The sequence below is a fragment of the Alexandromys fortis genome, unplaced genomic scaffold (assembly GCF_014885135.2).
Source record: "Alexandromys fortis isolate MF-2015 unplaced genomic scaffold, M_Fortis_MF-2015_v1.1 scaffold_4, whole genome shotgun sequence".
Taxonomy (NCBI): domain Eukaryota; kingdom Metazoa; phylum Chordata; class Mammalia; order Rodentia; family Cricetidae; genus Alexandromys; species Alexandromys fortis.
In genome coordinates, this window is record NW_026067944.1 from 17109112 (window position 1) to 17131952 (window position 22841).

The following is a 22841-nucleotide window of genomic DNA, read 5'->3' on the forward strand; positions in this document are numbered from 1 at the left end:
AAGCCGGAACATGAAGTAGGATCAAAACCCCTTGCCATTGACCTTGGCTTCTCATCAGTCCTCATTGTTCGCCGTGATCAGAGAGTCCGGTTTTATCCCATGCTGTTTCAGTCACAGTCCAGCTGGCTTTGGTGAGCTCCCAATAGATCAGCCCCACTGTCTCAGTGGGTGGGTGCACCCCACGTGGTCCTGACATCCTTGCTCGTGTTCTCCCTTTTTTTGGGTTTTTTCCCTCACCTGGCCGACACCTGCACCTGATCAGGGGTAGAGAGAACGCCACCCCCTCTCCTTTGCCCCCACCCTCTTCCTCCTCCAACAAGTCCTGTTCTATGCAGGAGACCCCAGATCTCTGATTCCCTTGCCGCGTCTTCCGTTGCTGTCAACCAGACCTTTCAATCTGGCGTCCGGAGGTGAAGCGGTGGTGTCTTTTCCATCTACCTTCATCTGTTCATCCGATGACAGGGGGAGGCAGAGGATATGGGCTGGGAAAGCATCCTCTCTTTCAGCTGCAGCACACAGAGATCTCTGATGACCCAGTTGTCGTGTTCGCTGCTGTCTGACCCTCTGCTATTTTTTGCTCTCTCCACAGTCTTCTCTCCTCCAGTTTCTAAATAAAGGAGTTGTTTTTCTTTTCCAGTTTTCTTTAAAGTCACCTGCTGGCACCACCTTGCTGATGTACCCATTGCTGATGTAATGTTTCATAGAGCCTCCCTTCCTTCTATGCAGTCGGAGTGTTGCCCTCCACCCCCACTCCACCCAACCCCCCACCTTCCACCCCTACCAAAGTCCTCTCTCAGATTGGCACCATTTTGCTCTTCAGAGTCTGGTAAACTTGAAATGATCCATAGAGGGGTTCCTCAAAGTGGTGTAATCCAAGTGGATTCATGGTTGAATGCTTCTGATATTTTTGTGGCCGTGTCGGGCCGTCAATATATATCTCTCTCTTAAGTAATGGCTGAATCCAGTAGCTAAGTGTGTTTTCAACGTCCTGTACCGCCGGGATTACAATCTCACGGCCCCACTGTCTATCTCTTTGTCATTCATTCATTTGTTCGTTCATTCATTCATTAGATCATTCATTCATTCATTCATTCCTTACTGGACCTTACATCAGTCACCCTTAAAATAAGTATTAGGGCATCTCTTTGGTACAGCCGAGGGAACAGATCACAATACCACTACTGAGTGCAGGTTCCAGCTCCTCTGAATCTCCACGTTGACTCCTTCCTCCTCGCTACAGACCCTGCACACCTGTCAAGTATCCTTTTCATTCCAGAATAGGATTGTCAACCTGGCTCTCTCGGGCTGAACTAATTTGTTTTGTGATTTTGCAAAATTAACTTCAAAATGCGGAGAATTTTGGCAGGGGAAATTAAATCAGTAAGAGGAGTTTGAACTCCCAAAGTGGTGACACGTATAAATCATGATTATCTGTTCGTTAGTCACAGTTATGAGTATCTGCTAGTTAGAGGAAGTTGATGCAGAGAGCAGGAGGTAAGGCCCACACAGCCTTTTCTGCACCCACCTGGGCCTCTGTTTTCTTTTCCTAATACTCGGATGCCACAGAACTCACCCCAAAATGAAGATTTCTCTGGGATCCCATAGACAAAAAATTGTGAGAAAATTGTCACCATAACCAGGCTGTGAAGATTAAGGATTTTATGTAATAAGGATGGAGTGTGATTCTACTCTGGGAATTGCCACAGAAAGTCAGGGAGAGGGGAAAATAGAGCATGCTCCAAAATGTGTGTATGTGTGTGTGTTGCCTAAGATTAAAAAATAAAATTAAGTGATTTATCTTTGTGTACATTAAAAATACTTGCAGCCTGCTGAAGAGAGTTGTTTTTTACAAGGTAGCTAAAAGAGCACTTTGGAAAGTAGCAAATTAAGTAGGGGGCATTTATGCCTTTCATGGAGAATTTCGGCACACATGTTTAACATTAATTGAGGCAATAAATTCCCTTTACCTGCCAAAAAGCAAAAATAGCATATTGATGACATCAGGCTTCTAAGTAAGAAAGCAAGTTTCTTTTATGTATCTTTCATCTCTTTCTGTAATGTCAATGTTTAACCTATAAAATGTTATTTATTGATTTTTTTTATTTTCTTTGAAACATGGTCTCATATAGCCCATGCTGGCTTTGAACTCTTGATCTTTCCAAGTGCTAGGATTGGAGAAATAGGTCACTAACCCTGGCCTTTATTTGAAAATTTTAATGTGTTGTCTATCATATTCTCTGCTCTCCAAGAGGGATCTACCCACTCAGTCATTGGGAAAAGAGAAAAACTTAGATAGGTCTTTTCCCCAGCCTCACGTCTGGAAAATAGCTCAGCAATTGTTTCCCTCAAATATGACTTTTAAAATTCTTGTATGAATTCAGATAACACTTCCAAATCAAGGGAAATGTAAACATGACTAAAAAGTGCAATTCTTAATTACTTCTTTTCCTGACAAAGTTGGCTGATTTCTAATTCCCTTGGAGTTTTAACATCCCAATCTCCCTGTGAATACCTAAAAGGAAATACATCTCTTCTTAGTAGTTAATGCATTTCCTGATTTGCAAACCTGGTTTAGCAATTGATAATATCTTTTAAGTAATAATGTTAAAATGTATTTTATTAGAAAGATGTGTCCCTTAATTCAAAAGATGGCAGACAGTCTTCACACTGAAAAGTCAGGCTGGGAATCTAAGGCTTCCAAGTGGTTCATTTTACTAATCCTTAGGATAAGCAAAACACTACTCTGAGGAAATGTCTGTTTGTAGCACAGGCTCTGTGTGTGTGTGTGTGTGTGTGTGTGTGTGTGTGTGGTGTTGCCAATGACAGAGCTTTCTTGAAAAACTAAGCTGTTCCCACACCGTAACTATAGTTTTATGGATGAGTATATCTATTGTGGACACAAGATGCTGTACATTCTTTTCTGAAAAATAACCAGTGAGATAAAGAGTTATAACAACCACTATTTGCCATAGTTTAATCTGGACTTCCAATCACTCACCCACTGTCTCTAATAATGACAATATCTCCACAAATATGCCAAAGCAACTTTAGGTAGTATTTTCTTAAGAAGGAAAAGAACTAAAACTATTAACCAAAGGCTGGCAGTAAATTAGAATATTGCTGCTTTATTAAATATAAGAATCCTATTAAATGTAGCGGCTGTGAAATACGACAAATACTTTTTAAAGCATACTATTTTATTCTCGGTTTACATTTTCTGTCTGATTTATCATCGATAAGACTCATTTACATTTGATAATTCAAACGAAAAGCTCATGGCCTTTACCATATGTTATCAACATTTCTGTCTTAGACTAGAGTCCTTTAGCGCCCCCGTTTTATGAAAAATAAATTCTTACTTGGGTAATGATGTGTATTTCAGGTCTCTGTGCTGATTAATTTAGTCTATCCCAGCAGTAATGGGTTCCTTATATTCTGAGGTACAATTGCCCTTCTGAAACACTTGTGCATTGTAAAATAGAGCTTTTTCTTACTTACCCCAAAGGCGATATTTAAAATCATTTTAAGTGTTTTAGTGCAAAAACAAAAAGCAAAAGGTATAGTTTCTAATATCTTCAGATATTTTTTCCTCTGCAAAAGATCACCTTTGCAAGTTATGAATATTTTTATATGACCAGGTTTGTATTTATAGTAGATTTATTACCCTTAATGTTAATAATGAGAAGGCCAGGGTCATCAGGCAGGAGAGATTCTTTGGTGGTTGGTAATGCTAACCATTCTTCAGGTCTCAGTGCCCATATGGCGTCTTGCAACCTCATGCCATGTTACTCTAGCTCTAGGAAATCTAATGCTCTCTTCTAGAACCTTTGGGCTCCTGCACATTCCTGGTGCACGTAAGCTCACACAGACTCACACACAAACACACAACTAAATAAAATATAAATAATTAAAAAAAATTAAATTCAATTTCAAATCCCCACATTTGGAAACTGTTGAGAGGAGACAAAAAAACCAAGATACATGGAATTTCTTGTTTATAAGAACTCATCTTTCATAATTACAATGCTTTGTTTATGTCTATTTACCAAGAATGTAAAGTTAATGATTAGTTTCAGGCTAAACTTTGGAAAATATTGTAAATTTGGCGTGCTCTATGTCCTTGTAAATATCAATACTGGTGGGAAAGATGACCCTGGTATGAGTTCTTAGATAAAAATCTATGCAGTGATGCATATTGAAATAGTGAAAATTATGACATAAATCCACAGAGGAGGTGTATTATTGTTGCAAATTTGACTTCTAGAAAAGATGGATTTAATTATCTATTGCACTTCATTGGACAGACGTGAATATAACTTAAGTTGTTTTAGATTTTAGTGAATATTTTTAGACTTTAATAATTTAAACAAACTCATAATAAACAAGTACATTTGAAAAAGTGAATATTGAGAAACATTCCCAGCAAGCACAGATGTAAGGTGAATGTAAGTTCTGTTTTGGATATGCATGCTTGCATGTGTTCATGTGAGTATATTGGAAACACATGTGACCAACACAAAAGGACCATCCCAAAATAGAAGCTTCTGTAGGACCTCTTCACAATGTAATTACACTACCAAGAAAAACCACACTGAAGTTCGTTTGAACTCTACCTTCCCTTTCATCAGTAAATTAAGTGTTTTCTGACTGTCCCCAGCAGTCAGTTTGATATTTTCCATTGACACCATAATCCTCAAATTTGAAGAAAATGGCTGGAGTTTTTACATAGATGGATCTTCAATAGACTATTACAACGATCCAAATGTGTTACATGAAAAAAAAACTGTGTGTGTGTGTGGCTATTGCTCAAATTTGTATTTTTTAGTAAAATTTATAACCTATGACACTTTAAACATCTTCCTGAATATCAAGAATTCAAATGGTATCTTGCTTCTAGCTTTTCCAGATATTTAAAAGTATTTATAATGAAATTAGAGTCTTTGTCAAGAAAATGTGTGTTGAAATATTACAGTGTCCAGAGTTTTATTCTTAAGGTGAAATGTATCTTCTTTTCTCCTGCCGTCTTGTTTCTGCTTCTAAAGTTTGGATTCCTTATGTCTAAGAACTTCCATGAACTTTTTTTATTTCTGAAAAGAGTGTTACATTAGAGTTGGTTCTATGGCATTTTCACAGCCAGCGGTCAAACCCTGACTCGGAAGAGCCTGTCTTCACCATCTGATATCTAATAATAAAGATTACATGATCGTTTGATAGAATGTAACCAAAATAACCTGACTTGATAAGACAAAGACACCGCATATTTTTAGATACTTAAAGTGATCTTTGCCTTAATTATGATTTCTGTGTCATCGTTTTCACTTTTTAAAACTTTGTTCTTTCCAAAGCCTTTCTGAATTAAAAGTAAACAAGCTGTTTCACTTCTAGAACATTCCAAAAGAAAGTATGCAGCGAGAAGATGCCATTTAACCTAATGAGTAATATTAGACTGTTTGTTAGACACGTTTTGGAAAGTAAGTGTAAACTGGAAAATGTATATAAATGAATCATATAATAGCTGCCCTGTACAGGAAAAGAACCCTACTATTTTGTGATGGTTTCTACATTTGGGGTGGATCACTTACAAAAACTTCACTGACAAAATCCCCACTAGTTTATATAAAAAGACTATTTGTTAAAAAATACTGACCCAGACCCCTCAGCCCTGAATTGAGATTTTGATAGCTTCGTGGGTGTACATTAACACTGCCAGTGTATAACCTTTGAACTTTTTATTATTATTATTAGAAAAGGCAAACAGCAAGGAAATGCTTAAAAGTGCTCAGAACTTAAAATTGGTACAGTGTATGCCGGTGTAAACCTCCCTTAACAAGTGCAATTTGGGCTGTGACCTCCTGGAACTGTGTAAACAGGTAAATAGGAAGTCTCAGGGTGAGACTTTGTGTGTTTCCATTTAAAGGCATTCTCCCTGCTATTTGTAAAGGTTTCGACAAGGCACATAATTACAGTTTCTCTTACAATTAAGCTCTTTACAGAAACCCAACAACCTTTGTAAACTCTTGTAAATCCAACAATCTTTCTTAGAAGAAAATTCTGAAAAAACAATATTTTTTAGCATAATGTTTTGTCCAGAAATATTTTATTATACACAAAAATCCATCAAGGTAACATGTAATGAATAACTTTAAAAATCCAGAAATGTTAAGAATTGTTATCTTTCACTAATTTTATAAATATTTTATTTAAAATTTGAAAATTAGTCATAAGTAAATACTTATAGGACACTATATATTAAATTTAACAATGATATACAACAGTTAAAATATTTTATTTTGTCATTAACATATTAACAGTTGTTAGCTGAAGCACTAAACCTCTTTTTAAATGTTCTATTATGTCTAGAAAGGTATAAAATATTAAAATGAATGCCGTAGAAACTTTTAAGTTAAGAAAATTTAAAAATAGTCAATAAATCCAGGATGAAGTATATCAAACAAAAGTGACATCTCTAAATTTCTCCTCAAAAGAATATCCCAATATATACAAATACACTGAAAACGAAAGCTGAGTTATAGTTAACCTTTGCTCGAAATAAATATCTTGATTTTGATAGAGGACTACAGAGATATTTGCAATACCAAGAATAATAACATGTATTCCTTTCTGTGTCATTTTCTTTTAGGGCTGCTTAAGTATCATTTAGAAGCAGATTAAAAGGTCCTTCTGCTTTCTGTAACCTAAACCAAAGCTATGCTCTTTCTTGTAATAGGAAGTGTTGAAAACGATAAAGATAAGTGTTATGAACTGTGGCTTGTGCGAGTGAGGCGATGACGTGAACAGAGTAGAAAGCCATTATTCTTTAGTCAAAGCAAAAGGTAACGAAAGGATGGAATTGTCTTCAGTTGTACTGACTTTATAGTTACTTTCACTGGCTATAAAGGCTGCTTATAAGAGAAGGTTTTATAAGAAAATATGTCTTTTATTAGAGGAATTTGAAATCCTTTAGCTATTAATGCTGGATGTCCACATAGAATGATTATATAATAATTATAAATAACTCCATATTTTTATGAAATGCAACCATATTATCACAAAGTGGACTGGTGAACGATTAGACAATTGAAAATATCTGCTTCAGCAAGATACTATGGCACTTAGGTTTTACAGTTTCTTACATTGTACATACCAGCACTTAGGCAATGTGTGTAGCTGTGACCAGTAGGCTGTCAGTCTTTGTAAGTAAGCAAGAAACAATTCTGAATCAGATATTAGAATGTTCTTTTAAATATATTAATGTGTTTATGTATTTTTTAAGAGTGGAAACTCCAGAGATTTATGTTGTGAGATTTTCATCATCCACACCATCTGACAACATTTATCTTAAAATTTGATTCTTATTCCTTCACCTTTGAACTTTGGGATGTAGCTCAGTGGGAGATTATTTCCTTAGCTTGTGTGAGGCTTGTCAACCTCCAGCACTGCAAACCCAGAAAGTAAGTCAATAAAATGAGTTTTTTTATGATAAGAAATTCAATGCATTTCTATTAATAATAAGAGAAGATGGAACAAATTCTTGTTATAGCCAATTCTTTGTGATGCCATAGGTGAATTTGTTTATGATGCTGAAAGTCTAATCTTGCCTCATGCGACCATCACTGAGATACAGCTCTGGCAAGGAAGGGATTTTTGTATGTGTTCTCTCCATTGTGGCAGATGATAGGAAAAGAAAAGGGGTAGAGTCTTTCAGGAATCCTAATTCAACTGTGCAGTGTAGCAGGGACAGTGACAGTAAAATTATTCACAGGAATGACAGAGAAGGTTTTTCCTTTCCAGAATTCTCTATAACCAATTTGAGTTCGTACATTCTGGACTTACTTCTTAGAAATTTAGTCAGTTCTAACATTTCCATTAAAGACCACACTTGCTTGGGTTTACCAGCTCTCAAATTAGTGCCAAATAAAGAGTCAAGTCCAAGTGAGAACGGCCTCCCCATCTCACCCCTATATAAAAGCTCCAAAATTACAGAGAGTAAATATGTTGAAATGCAAAACCATGTACTTCTAAACTTAGAACAGTGATTTCCAAATAAAATTTTACTGTCAAACCCCACTAAAATAGAATCTTGACATTGAAAAATGCTTCCACTTTAAAAATTTCTTAGTTCAAAACGTTAACATGGGCCATATATCTGTTAGAGGAGAATATATTCTCAAATAATTAAAACAATCCAATTCCACATTTCACACCAAACACATTTGAAACTCAGTTCATTAGAATATGATATATGATAACAAATATGGTATATCTTTTGTAAGTAACTGGCATGAGTCTGACATCAGAGAATTGAAAAATTCACAGGAACCTAACATCCTTCAGAAACAATTTCCTAATTCTTCGTTAAAGTTCAAATTGTGAATTTATGTTTTGTAGAAATAGAAATAATCTCTTCCATTTATGAGCTGTGTTTAACACTCAGACTACCATATGACACTTCTATGGAACATTTAGTTAGATAACTCCCCTCCTCCCTGGTATTTGAATGATGGTAACACTGGAGAGGAAATTGTAGGATCTTCATATATTTTGAGGGAAGAAAGCGTCAGTACCCAAGTTCTTTCCTTCTAGCAATATAAGAATTAAAGCAGTGTATTTCTTCTGAGATTTAATCATTGCACCAGAAAAATCACACACAGATTGACTCTAATTCCCCAGCTTTATGTGTTTATCTCAGTACGAGTGTGTGCTGTACACAGTGCTCACTGTAAAAGGACCACTTGCATGTAACTAGAGACTTGTTATGGAATTAAGCAATTCAGCAACCATTAACTTTAAAGTGTTTATGATTCTTAGACTGTGTTGTTCTCATTTTAGATACAAACAGAGAGCACCTTATAAACCTAAATGAAGAACTTTTAAAAAGTGTTTTGATGTCAGCCAGTCTTCACCATTAGGTCATGTGTTGATGGCTGATAGAAACACAATTCAGAAGTCAAAGTGGAAGTGTTGTTCCATCTAGTAATTTTACAAGAACACTGGCTCCATTGCTTGTTATAAGCTCATAGCGGTTCAAAGTATATTTTTGTGATTGGATCAGTATAGTAATATCACAAGATAACCATGTTTAACAAAATTTTATGTTTGATAAATAGCAGGATCAAAATTGTGAGTAATGGTGGTGTTTTCTTTACTCACCATAAATTAAGTACACTAAAAGTGCAACTTATAAGAAGGTGAAAATATTTTAATTAATCTATACACTTATTTTAATTGACTTGTGGTACTAATATTCATTCTGGATTAGTTGTTCTTTGAACAGAATCCATATGCAGGTGTGATTGGTCTTTTTCCCATATCATTAACATGAAGGGCAAGTTAAGGTAATTCTTTAGTTTTAAACTTGCCTTACATTGAATTATTTACTAAGAGACCATGTCGTAATTGTTTCTTCTTTGCTTCACACATTGCTTTTTTGCTGATTATAAATATTGAAATTAAGTCAATTATTCATCATAGTATGTGATGTGGCACACCAATACTGTCCAGTACCAATTCAGCTATCACATGTATAAAAACACCTTGATCTGTTTAGAACCCTAAATACACTGGTGACAATGACATAATGTACTGTACTGATTGGTTTTGTGTGTCAACTTGACACGAGCTAGACTCATCAAGGAGGAAGAAGCCTCCATTGAGGAAATGCCTTCATGAAATCCAGCTGTAAAGTATTCTCTCAATTAGTGATCAACGGGGGGTGGGGGTGGGGGCAAAACCCTTGTGGGTGGTACTATCCCTGGATTGGTAGTCTTGGGTCTATAAAATGTAGACTGAGCAAGCCAGTAAACAGCTCCTTTCCATACAGCAGCTCCTACCTCCAGGTTCTTGCCCTGCTTGAGTTTCAGTTCTGACATCTTAAAATGATAGACTCTGATCTATAAATGTAAGCCGAATAAACCCTTTCCTACCCAACTTGCTTGTTGATCACGGTGCTTTGAAACAGCAAAAGAAACCCTAATTATGACAGAAGTTGGTACCAGCAGAGTAAAGTATTGTTGTGACAGGCCTGACAATGTTTCTGGTAGAATTGTGGAAGGACTTTGGAACTTTAGGCTAGAAGAATGTTCTGTGGGAGCTTAGGAAATAGGAATATTCAGAGTAGTGCAGAGGATGAAGTCCTGTCTTCTGAAGTTTGAGAGGGAAGTTTAAGAACTCTAATAGGGCTATTTTGGTGAAGGACAATTGTCTATATTTTGTCAATTATATTTTAAATAAACACTGATTGGCCAGTAGCCAGGCAGGAAGTATAGGTAGGACAACCAGACAGGAATTAGAATTGGGTTAAGGAGAACTGAAGAATTCTGGGAAGAAGGAAGCCCATTCATTCCTACGCAGTCCTTGCCCAGCCACAAAAGAATCAAAATGTGACTGCCCCACTAAAAAAGGTACTGAGCTTCATGGCTAACATAGACAAGAATAATGGGCTAATATACATTATAAGAGCGAATACGAAGCCTGAGCTAATGGGCCAATCAGTTTATAGTTAATGTAGACCTCTGTGTGATTTTTTGGGACTTAATAATTGTGGAAACTGGGCAGGACCATTTGTTATTTTAAGATTCTGTGAAGCCCTCACTGAGACAGATACTTCCAAGAAAGAATCTCCTATGCAAATCACGTAAAACACAGAAATTAAGTAATGACTGTGAGCTGTAATCAAACCTTAATATATTTTTACCAGAATGAATTATGACAATGAATTTAAATTTAATAGTAAAGATGTACTTTTATATTTCCCAGATTCTTAAGTATAATTAGAAGAGTAGATATCAGTAAGTGGTTTTTAGTTTTTCATTGCTTTTTGAGAGAGAACTGCACTGTAGATAAATGCATAATCAGTTTTTAAACCAATATTGTAGAAAATGTTGGTTTATGAAAATTTTAATCCATGCAGTGTCTATATTTTCTCATATAAAGAGAAATGATTCCCATTGGAATATTCTTAATTCATAATAAAGTTCATTTTCTTTTAAAATTATTTTATTTTTGATATTATAATATAATTTTATCATTTTCCTCATCCCTTTTCTCCTTCCAAACATTCTTATATGGCCTTTCTTCCTATTTTTTCAAATTCATGGTCTCTTTTTTGTTAATTTTTGTTATATATTTATATATATATATATTCATACAAAGTCTTAAATACATAACTATACCCAGCTCACTCTATATAATGTTACTTGTACATATGCCTTCAGGGTTGATAATTTGGTGTTGGATAATTAATTGTGTACTTTTCCCTAGGGAAGTCTCTCCCACTGTTGGGATTATTCAGTTGCCAAGTTATGTAGGGTTAAGACTTCCTGGGCTTTTATTTTCTGAGTATTAGCATTCCTATTGATGTCCTTGTTCAGCTCATGTATAGGCAGTCATGTCAGTGAGACTATGAGTGTAACTTCTGCCCTGCATAGGAGATGCAATCCCACAGCAAACTCCCTCTTCCTATGACTCTAAGAATCTTTCCCCTCACTCTTCAACAATTATCTCTGAGCCATGAGTGCAAGAGCTGTATTGTAGATGTAGAAGATGGGACTGGGCTTCCCAACTCTGCATTTTGACGAGTTGTGGTTTTCTTTAACAGTATTCACCATTTGCAGAGTATTTTTTTTTTATGAGATGTAAGGACTATACTTATCTGTGGACAAAGGGACAAATATTCAGAATGCAGTTATGGATTATACTGGTTTAGTAAAGAGGTGGATGTAGATTCCCCTCCATGATCCACACTTTCACTAGCTGTGGGTTAGATTTCCAGTATGAAGTAATGCTTTTTCTTTTGTTAAGCTAGGTCTAATTAGAGAGCCTAGGTTGTCACCAATGTATGCATGCCACTACTGCATGCTTAGAGTTATTGTGACACGCTTTATAATTGTGAATCATAAGATGACAGCTGCTTAGGTATTTTGGTTCTTACCTCCTTTGTAAACTCATATGTCTCCATTCGCTATCATAAAAGACAGTCCTCAGGGAGGAAGCTTTCAGGTCAGGTCTTGCTTATGTACACTTTGGAGCAGTTCTTAAGTTTATTGTGTCTTCAGCGGTAGGGATGAACTTCTACTTCTGAGGGGCAATAAAAAACGCCATTAACCCTATAATGTTTTAGGAGTCTCTTGGATAACTCTGACCAACAACTCAAAAGAAGACTTTTCACAACTGTTGCTGGAGTTTTTGTTAGGTGGTCTATGGTTCATTGTGTGTGGGGGTGAATATTGCCATCTCAGATGGGAGAATTTAGTTTTAACTATTCATGCATATTTACACACTGACTTACATATATCAGAGACATTTTTAGTTAAGTAGTTAGTAGTATAATATGACTTTTTTAGACACCCTTATTATTTTAATTATTACATTTTTAAAAGAAATAGATTGGATTTATATTTTTTCTTCATTATAAAGGAGAGAATTCTATTTAAAGTTTTGTAATTTTAGGTGAATGGTCAAAAGCTTTATAGCTATTTAATGTATTTATTAACCAACAGTCCAAGCAAACATGTTCCTTGAAATTTTTAGTCATTTTTAATATTTAAGACTCTGTCACATATATTTTCTTCCTTGATATATTGCATTGTTTTATTTCATTTGTAACAATTTAATTGGGATTCATTTGAAATAATTCAGCAATTTTCTCAGATTCTCAACACACCGATGAGCAGTATATAATGTGGGGATTAATATTGCGTTTTGACATAGGCATATTAGGGGTTTTTAAAATGTAATTCTTGTTTATATTGATTGCCTGCTCTGGTCTACATTAATAATAGATTCTTAGTTTATGTAATCTTCTTTTACACCTTCCGTTAGTCAATTGTGAGGCTGTTTTCTAATGTGGAAGGATGAGGCAAAACCATAGATTCTACTATTTAATAGGCCCGATTAATAATAGTAAAATATCATATCAAAAAATGAGCTTTAGTTGATTAAATTCAAAGCACCCAGCTGGGCAGTAGTGGCACATACTATTAATCCCAGCACTGGAAGGCAGAGGCAAGTAGATCTTTGTGAGTTCAAGGGCAGTATGGTCTACATAGTGAGCTCCAGGACAGCCAAGGATACACAGAGAAACCTGTCTCAAAACAGCAACAACAACAAAAAAAATGAAACACCATTTTAGTACATTGATATCTGACCTATAACAACCACAAAAATTTTGGTATTGACAAAAATGATTTTTATATATATTTAATAAAATATAACTACATGAAAATTACATTTTACTTTTACTTTATAAACATGGCTTAGGATTCAGACTAATCAGTAATAATGTTATAAGAAGAATCTCTTATGCCTTTTAGTGGAACACCTTTATACATAATTAAGGTGATATCCTAAAACATTGCCTTCATTGCTTTACTTACTCCCCAGATCCATCAAGAATCACTTTATTATATGTGCTAATAATTTAAACATTGCAAATATAATTTGTATAATATGTTTGGTATTTGTGATGTGGTAGTAAGTATGAAAAATACAATAGTACATATTTAAGAAAGCTTATAGGGGAATCCTATGGTAATTCAAATTAGTTGTCTTTGTAGTTACTTTGTGTTAGAATTAATTTCTTGCCTATTTTGCATTTTTATTGTTTCCCTTGTAAGAGTTTCCTTCTGTCAGATGTATCCTTATATAATTGTTAGTCTGTTCTAAATGCACACATTTAAAAACCATAACAATTTTTGATTTACTTTCTCTACAGTTATATGTAGCTTGCTTGTTGTACGTACCAAGTATTTAAAATAAAAAGAACAGTAGTGTTTATTAGACAACAATACTGAAAACAGACATTGTTAACAGAAGCGGCTACAGAGATAGGTCATTGAGCTTACATTCTTTGTGTTATTTTTTTTTTTTTTTTTTTTTTGCAGTTAATCTTCTAGATTCAAAAACAATTCAAGGAGAGCTGGGCTGGATTTCCTACCCATCACACGGGGTAAGTTCAGTTGACCAATGAAAAGAGCACGATGCTGTCTTTTTCCTCTCAGAGAAAATAAAGAATGTTCAATGCATTTTCTGAGGAATCTCTGGACTTATGAAAGATCTGTGGATGAGTGTGTCAGTTTATGGACTGGCATCATTTAATGTTGATATTCTATGCAGCTACAGAAAATTCTAGACTGCTTTTCTCCTGGATACATTACTTGCTGCACTGGGATAAGTAAATATTTTAATTATTGGCATTTTATGGATAATATAAGTATGGTTATTTAGTATATTTTGTGATAGTATAAGTGTAAGTGAATTGACAAGACTTTGAAGTTTCATATTACATTCCAAGTGTATTCTTTGGTAACGGTAATTTTCCAAGTTATAGCCTTAAAAATTAACCATGGTGATATGTTCAACTACAATAAAGACCATTACTCAACTGTGGAAGCATATACTCCACTCACTTATTTTGAATATTTTTTACGTGTTGAGATTGTTTCAAAACTTGATATTATTTCGATGCTAAAGCCAGTACTGCCTTAATTTGTAACTTTTCATATAAGTTTTAAACTTTGCCAGTCCAGACAGAGTTTACTAAGCTGTATGGAATTTTGGTGCTCCACATGTTTATAATGAGTCTCTTAATTAAGAAAATTATATTTGTTTATTTATTTATTTAAAAAAACAGAATCATGAATTTGGAAACGTCTCATGCCTCTCAAAACTATAATAAATATTTATCACACTTTCATTGTGAGCATAGTTTGGATAAAATACACACCGTTTGAGGTATTTCCCATTGAAACAAATTCACGTGCTCTCTTTTTGTCTGTGGCTGTATTCTTTTCAAAGTGCTATTAATTGCTATAATTTATTATTTTATCCATCTTTTTTTTTTGGATACCTAAACATGCTAACTTCCTTTCCCAGTACTATCAAGTGTTTCTTCACAAAGGGATGTTTTCTGTCAACGATACTTCATCCGTCTGTCATCTTTGGGTCTGCTTTTCTTTCTGGCACACCTTGACACTGACTAAATGCCAAAACCCATCATCAGGGCTTCCATGCTGCTGTGGACGAGAGAGAATGAAATTAGCCAGGATTTGTCTATACTATAGTTGTAAGAGAATTAAATAATTGGGATAAAACACAACTTTGATTGTCAGGAAAATAAACCAAATCTCACGATTGACCTGGAGAACTTACAATACTATTTTATCAAAACGTTATACCCAATTGTGCTTTTGTGTCTTTGAATTTTTCATTATATCACTTGTGGCCTATTGTGGAAAGCTACTGTTTAAGTATAGAAGAAATATTAGTCCATACTGACATAGTTACTTACACCATATATACCTGTAGGCAGCTATTTTTTTAATCATAGGAAATTAAAACATTTTACCATGTGTTTTCCTTTTAAAATGACATAAAGATAATAGATTCCCAGATATTAAGAATTAGAGTAAATAGACGCTTTAATATTTTGATTATGTAATTTAATAAATTCCCTTTTATTAATCTCAAAGTCTTTATGATAAAATAAGTAAGGCATGACATAAACCAAGAGGAGTCTAGGTGTCTCCCTGTTTTCCTCAATGTATAGTTTTCAGTTTCTTCTTTTTCCTTGTGTGGGGATAGACAATTTCCCTGAACTATTTCTTCCTTCTTTTATTCTTGGGGATATGATTTTCTACATTCAGGTCAATTGCTTAAAGTCTGTCACATAATTTTCAGGCAATAAAGAAAAAAAAGGAAAAAGTTCTGTTGTGGTTGTTTACGTATTTGTGCATTTATATGTGTGTGTGTTGGTAGGTATAATGTGTTCAGTGTGGTACATAAATGCATACAAGTGTGTACATGTGTGCATGTGTGTTTGTGTGTATATACGTATATAGTTGTGGAATTACATGTATATGAGTGTATATGTGTGTGCATGCATTTATTGTGTGTTTGTATGTGTGTGTAGGATAGAGTTCAGAGTTTACATATCTTTCTTTATTCTTCTCTGCTTTGTTTTTGAGACAAGACCTTTAAATGAACCTGGAGCTCAGCTTTCACTTTTTTGATCTACTGTTTTTTTTTTTTTTTTTTTTTTTTTTTTTAAGACAAGGTCTCAGTATGTAGCATAAAAAAATCCACCACTCAGTTATTTAGCCCAGGCTGTTCTTGAGCTCACAATCGTTTTCATCTTCTAGAGTAGACATTACTGGTATTTACCTTATGCCTGGATCAATTTATTTGTGTTGTCCAAACTCTTTCCTTCCTCTTTAAAAAAATAATGATACAATCATTTTGTGTTCATAATTGCTTATTAAGCAAACAATTGTCAAAAATTATTAGAAGAATGTCTATAAAATATAACATTTAATAACTAAACTTTGAGTGTTCTATTTTAATCAATTAACTCCTTATGACCCAGGGCATCTCACTGAGCTGCTTATGTTAACTAAATTATAACTTTAACCTTCGGAGGAAAGTAGTAAGAGTAAAATATCTTAGCATATCAAATCATTGAAACTCATACTTCATTGATTTATAGCAGTGGATATCAAGCTGTGAGTCTCAATTCCTTTGAGGATTAAATGACACTTTCAAAAAAATGTAAATATCAGATGCCCTGCATATCAGATATTTACATTGCAATTCATAGCAGTAGCAAAATTACAGTTATGAAGCAGCAATAAAAATAATTTTATGTTGGAGATCACCACAACATAAGGGAATTGTGTTAAAGTGTTGCAGAGGTAGGAAAGTTGAGTACCACTTAGAGCAATGGGTGAAGAGATGAAGTGGAGGTGGGGAGATATTTTGATTCTACCTCATGGCAACATTTGGCAATCTATGAAGATATTGTCATGTTGGAAGTAAGGGGCAGGGCTGGCATTAGTGGAAGAACCCTGGAGTCCTACAGCACACCTTGCAATGAACATAGCAGCCACCATAACAAAGAGTGACAGCTCCAAAGTTGAAAAGTTGATGCTTAGGGAATTAGTGTTGACATTCCCTTAAGAGCTGTATGTGGTTACCAAAGAGATGAGAAAGAGTGTGCCAACTGTTTCTTAAATTCAATTGCACTATGGTCAAAAATTCCAAATGTCTTCAATGTAAAATTTGCAAAGCAAATAATTTATTTTAAACTCAAAGTTACTTTTTTTGTGGTATGATTGTATCACCAGAGCACTCTGAAGTTTGTTTAAATTTCTCAGGGAGAGCACATTTACATGGAGTTTCTTTTCTTCATGTTTTATTTCTGTTTTTTACCTCTCATTCCCCAAAGATGTGTTCACGGTAAAACTTTGTTATTAACTCCTGTAATTTTCTCATGAGAAGATTTCTATCTTCTTTTTAAAAAGCTCTTTAAAACAAAGAAGACAGGGGCTTGAGAAATGGCTCAAGTGGTTAAGAGTTCTTGTTACTCTCCTAGTGGATCCAAATTAGACGCCAAGTACACACTCCACGGAGGTCACAATTGCTTGTGACTCCAGCTCTGGGGGATCCAATGTGTCTTGCCTTCACCTACAGTGACACATGCAGTACACATTCATACACACAAACACATGTGCGCACACATAGACATGACACACACATATGCACATACACACACACTCACTCAAATACACACATATTATTAGGTTTGGGGTAACTTTTAAAAGATTCATGTAGAGGAATATTAAACCAGTTGTCTCTACATAAAAGTTACAAATCTAGTTATGAAGTTGAATATTGAAATTATTTGTAAGGTTATGAATTATAGTTGACTTTCCAAAAAAGTTTTTGTTTGACAAATTGCCTGATACTGTGTTGATTTAGTTTTATAAACTAAATAGCAACAATTATTTTTCCTAGCCCTTGGAATCCTGGGTTTAATCCTGACTAGAACCTTCAAGAAGTCATTCCATACTTTCTTAAATCTTTCCTTCTGAGATTTTTTAAAACACATATACACACATATGTCTACATAAGTGTATGTGTGTAATATGTATATTACAACCCCAAAGCTTTCACTTACTAGTGAACCAATGTATTTCCTGGAGATATCTTAATATAAGCTATTTTCTTAACATATCTCCTACTTCCAAATTAAAGGTGCTCTAACAGCAAAGATAGTTTTTAATCAAATATCCTATCCCTTATAAGACTTCTTTAATCACTGTTTAATGTATTTCCTTAATTGCAGTAACTATATTAGTAGACAATGTATTCACTAAATAATTTAAGTCTACATATTGCAAGACAATTGGAATCAAACATTAGCTAAAACTGCCCTTATATTGTAATTTATGATTATCGTCTAGTGATAAAATATCGGAATGCTTCTAATAAATTACTTTTGGCAAAATAATCAAAAATGCTTAATGTGAAAAAGAAATTGTGAAAGAAGACAACAAGAGTGCATTAGTAAAGCGACTGCCCTCCTGCCTTCAGGACAGTGCAATCTGATGTGACTCACAGAGTTATGTGATAGCTGTGAGACTGTGATGTCAGAATATCGAAAATCTCCTGGAATTTTTACTTTCCCTTTGCGGTTGTGGTTTGAAATGCAGGAAAAACCTTTTGACAACAGAATGGCAGGAGCAATCACCTGGGAGCTGCCTTTGTGAGTCATCGTTCAGGAGCTGGTCCAGGAAATTCAAATCTGTGACGCGTACAATACATGATTCTGGGTCTCTTGGAATTCCAGCCTCTGCTGCCCTGCTGTAGATCTATCCTCTTTCACCTAGCATGCTGGTCATAGGAAAACCATGACAGAGTTTTACAGCTAAAAATGCTTTCCTTGAAACAAAAGGCACCGTGAAAGGAGAGATACTATGGATAATGGTAGAAATTATCAAAGCTTGATTCTAACAATATTTAATCTGTGAAAATAAAAATGTTTTATTTTTAGTGCTTTAAAAATAGAATACATTTTTCCATATATGCTAAAACTTTATATTCCATTGTGAAGCATTCTCTCTGTATAACAACAGTTTAGATTTGGGGTTTCTGGATTAGAATTCTTAAGACATAGCTTGTTTTAAAATATAATACTTTGTTTCTTCTACTTTGATACATAGAATTGGGTTTTTAGTAAAGAAGACTTGTAACTGATTTATGTGTCTTTTTATTTTATCTCACTTTAAAAACAAATTGAATTTTGTTTTGATTCTCACCTAGTATATATTAATAATAAAGTTGGAAAGCTCAAATGAATTTAAATAATTTCCATTTCTAATTTTGAATATTTAAATGTTTTATAAATTCCCTGTGATTGTTCCATTTTAAATAGCTTAAAAATTCATATCAGGGACAGACAAATTTTTCTTTCTCATGTTCCTCCTATTGAAAGTATTTTTCTTTAACACCAGTAACATTTTTTTTTTACTTCTAGCTTTGTTACAATGTGTGATATCAAAAGTTTATTTTCTGATCACATAGACATTCACTTCATTATAAACACACACACACACACACACACACACACACACACACACACACACACCGCTATAATAAATTGAAAATGGCATTCATGGGCCCGTGAAATAGCTGTCACATAATGATCCTTGTTGCCAAGCCTTAGTTCAATCTCTGGGACTAAAATTTTGGAGATAGAGAACTGTCTCCTTCTGCATACTGTCCTCTGACCTCCACTCAAGTGCACACACAGTCTACACACACACACACACACACACACACACAAATACACATACATAAATGAATAAATAAAATGTAATATATTTTGAAATAGTATTCACATTCAATTTATTAAAACTTAAGTTGCTGAAATACATGTAAAGTGTATTTATACTAAATGTGTTGCCTTAATTCTCAATAATGACCTTTTTTAAATATTTTTATAAAGAGTATCTGTAGAATAATCACTGTTTTTAAATATTTATTAGCATGTATGATGTAAAAATATCTCATACCCATAGAGAATGAAGCATTTTTAATTCCATTGTTTTATTGAATTAAAATATGAATTTTGATGAATTTACAAAAGCAACTCATCCCAAATTATTGTTTATTGAAAATATTTTCTTTTTTAATTTCATTATTTTGACCTTTAGGCTTAATATATTTCAGATATTCTTTTCTTTTGAAATACTTTTAAAGATATTAAATTTATCTTGTAGAAAAGTAATGTGAAACACTTTTAATGTAAGTCTAATGATACATATTGGAACTGAAAACCCTGAAGATCTTGATGCCTATAAAGCATCCCATTTATTTGTGTAACCTGTTACCCTCCATTGATTTTTCTATGACTCTCTGTGTCTTCGATCTTTATATAGGTACATAATCAGTGTAACACCTGATTTCCATTGCTAATTGAAGCAATATTTCACTTCCATTGCAAGATATACAAAAAGAAATAATCAATGAGACAATATATCCTGCTGTAATTTAATTTTTTGTATTTTATGTCATATGAGTGCTTTGCCTGTGTATGTCAGTGTACTACATGTATGGAGTACCTGCAGTGGTCATAAGAGGGCATTAGAACTAGAGTTATGTTGAAAGAGGAGGGCTGGTTCGTCCTGACTGTCCAGCTAGCTTAGCCCCGAAATAACCACACAGAAATTGTATTTATTAAATCACTGCTTGGCCCATTAACTCTAGCCTCTTATTGACTAACTCTCATATTTTGATTTAACCCATTTCTATTAATCTGTATATCACCATGCAGCAGTGGCTTACCGGAAAAGATTTGGCATGTCTGTCTCTGGCTGCTCTATGGCATTCCTCTTTCTGACTCTGCCTCATTTCTTCCTGTATGCCATTTAGTTTTCCCTGCCTACCTAAATTCTGCCCTATCAACAGGCCCAAAGCAGTGTCTTTATTAACTCATGAAAGCAATACAAAGACAGAAAGACCTCCTACACCAGAGTTACATAGTTCTGAATTATCTTGTGGGTGCTGGGAAGCAAACTAGATTCTCTGCTAGAGCAGCTAATGCTTTTTACTGCTAAACTATCTCTAGCCTTTTACTCCCCCCATAATCCTTGCTTTACTGAAATTATTTTATACAATATATTCCGAATACTATATTCCCTCCCTCAACTCCTACCAGATCTTCCCTACTTCCCTACCCTCCAAAATCTCCCTCTCACATACATTCTTAGAATACAAACAGGCATCTAGATATATAATAATAAGGTAAAATAGATTATAATACTTTATTTGTAAATGGCAGTTGTTTGGATTTGGACCTTGCTATCAGTGTGTTTCTGTCTGGAATCCCAGGGCTCAAATATCATTATCTAGGATGACAGGGTTTACTCTCATTTCCTACGCAGGTATCTATTAGCCTTCTAATTTGTGCTTTACTTTTCCTGTATTTCCAAATAAATCTAAACACTGCACATGATTCATGGTTCCTATGCCATCTATCTATCTATCTATCTATCTATCTATCTATCTATCTATCTATCTATTATTCTTTCTATCATCTATAAGATTATATGTAATTTTACAATAAACACACAGAAAACAACCAGGTGTTTTATTGGCAACTTTTATGTTGTATTAGCAATTTAAGACAAAGTTTGTGTCTAGAATCAAGTGTCTTAGATCATAATGGAGTTCAGTTTGAACAGAATGTAGTATCTTCAGTATTTATAAATATTTATAATGTTTACATCTGACATGCATTGCTCATGATAATATAAAAGACTATAAACACCATGAATTAAGTGGTAGGGAAATAGAAAATAGCTATGGAAGCAGAGTCAAGTAGTTGCTAGAGTATAAATTAATCTAAGAGTAACTTTCCTTTTCTTATAAAAAATAACATAATATGCTTGCATCTTAATTTAAGAATAAGCTAAATTTCAGATTAATGTACTGTGATTCTCATTTTTTCCTTCATTGCATGAAGGGAAATACCACAAAGTCAATACTAGGAGTCAAGAAAATGCAAGCTGCAGGAAAAATGTAACTCAATAATTGAAAAACATTTTTCTTCTTCTTCTTCTTCTTCTTCTTCTTCTTCTTCTTCTTCTTCTTCTTCTTCTTCTTCTTCTTCTTCTTCTTCTTCTCCTTCTCCTTCTCCTTCTCCTTCTCCTCCTTCTCCTTCTCCTTCTCCTCCTTCTTCCTTTTATAAAATAAAAATCTGTCATTTTATTATATAGCCTTATAAAATGAGAATAGCTCAAAACAACATACATTTCCAGAATTAGGGAAAGATGAGGCAATGTAAGTCTTTCACTTTGCCTGAGACCAGTGAGAAAGTATAAACAACTAATGTTAAAATGGGTGATGCCACCTATACCTCAAAAGAATAAGGGGCCCCGAAAACCCCAAAAACTTTCCCAGGAAGCTTACTAGAGGCATTTAACTTTTCCCTAAGTCTTCAAGGCTATTCCTACTTTTCTCCTGGATCCCTTAGATTTAAAATGCTCTATTCCCCTTGGATTTATATAAAAATATATTGAATATAATGACCCCAGGGAGCAGATAGTAATCAGGGACTGGAGCCCAAGACAGTGATACTGAGGAATCTTCCCAAAGTGACCTTAATCATCCTTTCCAAGGACTTAATTTCAGACCAAGTTCATTCCAAGTTTGCATATGTCATGTCAATAAAGCTGAGAGACACAAATATGGATTTACTCAGAGTTAATACATTTTAAATATGTGGGTGCTGTGAAATGTTTTGGTAAGCATTCCTCATTCCAGGATTCCTGTGTTTTTATGTCATTGCATGCTTCCTGGAGTGTTTGGTGCTGACTTGTTACAGTAGAATGTGTATTATAACTGTGATAGAGAATACTCTGGTCTCCTGAGGGTTATAAAGACTGTAAAGTTACACAGCGTGAAGGTATAAAAATCCTCTCTGTCATTGACAGAGATGCTTCACTTCATTAAAAGCAGAAAATTTGTACTGTATTTACAGGAGAATAATATGTTTGAATGAAGTG

The 22841-nt window shown here is 34.4% G+C and overlaps 1 protein-coding gene across 2 annotated transcripts in view; it reads left to right on the forward strand.

The window, feature by feature from the left end:
- The window catches only part of Epha3 (EPH receptor A3), a 291595-nt gene that overhangs the window by 7149 nt on the left and 261605 nt on the right, over window positions 1-22841 (forward strand). For both annotated transcript variants that reach the window (XM_050149030.1, XM_050149032.1), the window contains exon 2: window positions 13881-13945. In XM_050149030.1, coding sequence (XP_050004987.1) covers window positions 13881-13945 — 65 coding nt within the window. The remainder of the gene's footprint in view (window positions 1-13880; window positions 13946-22841) is intronic.